The following is a 3138-nucleotide window of genomic DNA, read 5'->3' as shown; positions in this document are numbered from 1 at the left end:
AGTCAGGAAATCCTGATTTCAAATCCAGTCACAGATACAGAAGGTATGACCCTGGGCAAGTCATTCAACCCCTATTTACCTCTCTTTCCTCATCTTTAAAATGGGAGCCATAACAATACCTACTTCACAGGGTTGTTGTGAGAACCAAATAAGATAATATTCGTGAAGTGTAGCACAGTGCTTGACGTATAATAGATGATCTATAAATGCTTTTTCCCTGCTCTCCACCTATATACGTGTTAGTTCTTAATAACTTTAGTATCAGTTCCTAGTTGTTCTGTTATATGTGTATGTGTGTGTGTATACAAACACGCATATATATTTAAAAATACAAATTGTTATAATTAGCATGTGGCAGCCTACTTATGACTTCTACAAAAACTTCTAGTAACTCATGGAGAGAGATAAAACGAAGTACTCTAAGACAAAGTGAGTGATGCACTACTGTGGCTGGTCCTTTCAAGATATAAAGGCTTGAAGTGGTAACTGGGAATGAACTGCATAGTTGTCTGATGCCTAAAGGCCAAGTTAGCTTAGTTCAGACATTGAAAGTCATGAATGGACAATCGGTGAGGCAATAAACATTTATTAAGTACCTACTATATGTCCAGCACCATATTAAGCAGAGAGAATACAAAGAAAGGTAAAATACAGTGCTCACCATCAAGGAGTCCCTAATCTCTATGAAAATAACATGCAAATATCAGTTTACAAACAAGCCATATTCCAGGTAATTAAAGATAATCCAAAGATAAAAGGCACTGAAATCTATGGATCACCAAAAATTGAATCAATGGATTAAGAAAAGCCTCCTGTGTGTGAGATTTTAGCTCAAACTTGAAAAGACTAACCTCAAAATTGGTGATTCCTGTGGGACCCAAAACACCATACAGTGAATAAAAGGACCAAGATCTCTGTTTATGGCCATCTTCTGTTTCCACAGTGGAAATGGCGGAGAATTAACAAAGGGACAGGTGGTGGGAAGGAAACAAATTCAGAAGTCATCCATTTACTGTTAAGTGAGACACCAGTGGTCTTTTGGACAGATGATTCTCACAACTGTGCAACTGGTGTCCGTTGGTGACTGTTCCTACTGAGAAACTAGTGACTTCAGTCTATTGCATAAATCTTAAAGTTGCTATGATTACAAGAGTAAGCAGGATCCCAATGAACTCTTGGCCAACTTCTTTGATCTTTTCCCCCTTCTCACGGTTTTTTAACTTTCCTCTTAAATTATTCCTCCATCTTGTCCTTTATTCTTCTGTCCTCTCTTCTCTATCAGAACGGAGCATATTCATAAACAAAGATCTAGTTCTCCAAACCTGGCCAAAAACAATTTTTTTTTGCCAGAGAACAAGGTATTTCCCTTTCCTGAAGTCGAAATATCACTTTGGGGATGGTTAAATTTGTAATAGATTAAAGAAAATGAGCAGTAAAACATGAGTCTCTCTCTCCCTCTCCCCCCCCCTCTCTCTCTCTCTTCTATGAGAAAATGGATGAGTAGATTTTGAGAACCTAGAGTAACTGCTATGACAACTACCTAGATACTCTTTTTCCCTTAATTGCTATTTCTAGCTCTCACATAAGCTAGGTCTCTGACCATGTTTTATGTCTTGGAGTCATTCATCATGCAGACTGGATTTTTCTGATGATTACTCTTTTGTTGCAGGTGTATGGCAACACTCTCAAATGACATCCATGGAGAACAGATCTGAAGTGAAAGAGTTCATTCTGACAGGATTAACAGATGTTCCAGAGATTGAGATATCTCTCTTCATAATGTTCACCCTCATCTACCTCATTACATTGGTAGGGAACCTGGGGATAGTAGCTCTGATCTCCTGGGATTCCCGCCTCCACACACCCATGTACTTTTTTCTCAGTAACCTCTCTCTGGTGGATTTTGGCTACTCCTCAGCTATTACTCCCAAGGTGATGGCTGGACTCCTTACAGGGGACAAGGTTATCTCCTATAATGGATGTGCTACACAGTTGTTCTTTGTTGGGGTTTTTGCTATTACTGAAAGTTATCTCTTAGCCTCCATGGCCTATGATCGCCATGCAGCTATCTGCAAACCTCTACATTACACTACCACCATGACATCAACTGTTTGTGCACATCTGGCCAGTGGTGCTTACATCTGTGGCTTTCTGTCCTCCTCCATAGTCATAGGAAGCATGTTTAGCCTTTCCTTCTGTAGGTCCAACATAGTCCATCACTTTTTCTGTGATATTCCCCCTCTCCTAGTTCTCTCTTGCTCTGATATTCACATCAGTGAACTAGTAGTCTTTATCTTAGCGTCACTAAATACCTTTTTCACATTTCTTGTCATTTTTACCTCTTATCTGTTAATCTTCATCGCTATCCTGAAGATCCGTTCCACTGAAGGCCGCCAGAAAGCCTTCTCCACCTGTGCTTCCCATCTCACAGCAGTGTCCATATTTTATGGGACAATCAGCTTCATGTACTTCCAACCCAGCTCAAACCATTCCATGGACACAGACAAAATAGTGTCAGTGTTTTACACCATGGTCATCCCTATGTTGAACCCTCTGGTCTATAGTCTGAGGAACAAAGACATCAAGAATGCTTTTAAGAAAGCTGTGAGGGGACAACAATTTCAATTGCATCATATTTTTTCTTAGAGAGAAAATCCAATCTGCATCTTCCCCACTCTGGATGCAGCCCCCAAATCATGCTATTTTTCTTATGAACAGAGAAGTGTACAATCCAAAGTTTTTCAAAGATAACATATGTAGTAGAAAGTATCATAAATTTGGAGGTAGGAGATACTTGAATTTATATTATCTTAGACAGTTTCATGCTGTATAGCCCTAGGCAAGTCCCAATCTCAATTTCCTCATATTTAAAGGGCCTTAATAGTATCCTCTCTCTTAATAGTATGTGTGTGTTTTCTTCTTTTGGTTGTTCAGCTGTGTCTGGCTCTTTGTGGTCCCATTTTGGGGTTCTCTTGGCAAAGATACTAGAGTGGTTTCCCATTTCCTTCTCTAATTCATTTCACAGATAAGAAGCTGAGGCAAACGGGGTGAAGAGACTTGCCCAGGATAGTATGGCCAATAAGTGTCTGAGGCTCTATTTGTAATTGTAAAGTTGACTCCTCTTGATTCCAAGTCCAG

The 3138-nt window shown here is 39.6% G+C and overlaps 1 protein-coding gene across 1 annotated transcript; it reads left to right on the top strand.

The window, feature by feature from the left end:
* The first annotated feature begins 1689 nt into the window (after nucleotides 1–1689).
* Nucleotides 1690–2646, top strand: LOC114042062 (olfactory receptor 5B2-like). Its single transcript, XM_027860768.1, has one exon. The coding sequence runs from the start codon at nucleotides 1690–1692 to the stop codon at nucleotides 2644–2646; it is 957 nt and encodes a 318-aa protein (XP_027716569.1).
* The last annotated feature ends 492 nt before the right edge of the window (nucleotides 2647–3138 follow it).

Source organism: Vombatus ursinus, unplaced genomic scaffold (assembly GCF_900497805.2).
Source record: "Vombatus ursinus unplaced genomic scaffold, bare-nosed wombat genome assembly UNPS02014248.1, whole genome shotgun sequence".
NCBI lineage: Eukaryota > Metazoa > Chordata > Mammalia > Diprotodontia > Vombatidae > Vombatus > Vombatus ursinus.
This window is presented reverse-complemented; position numbering and strand designations above follow the sequence as displayed.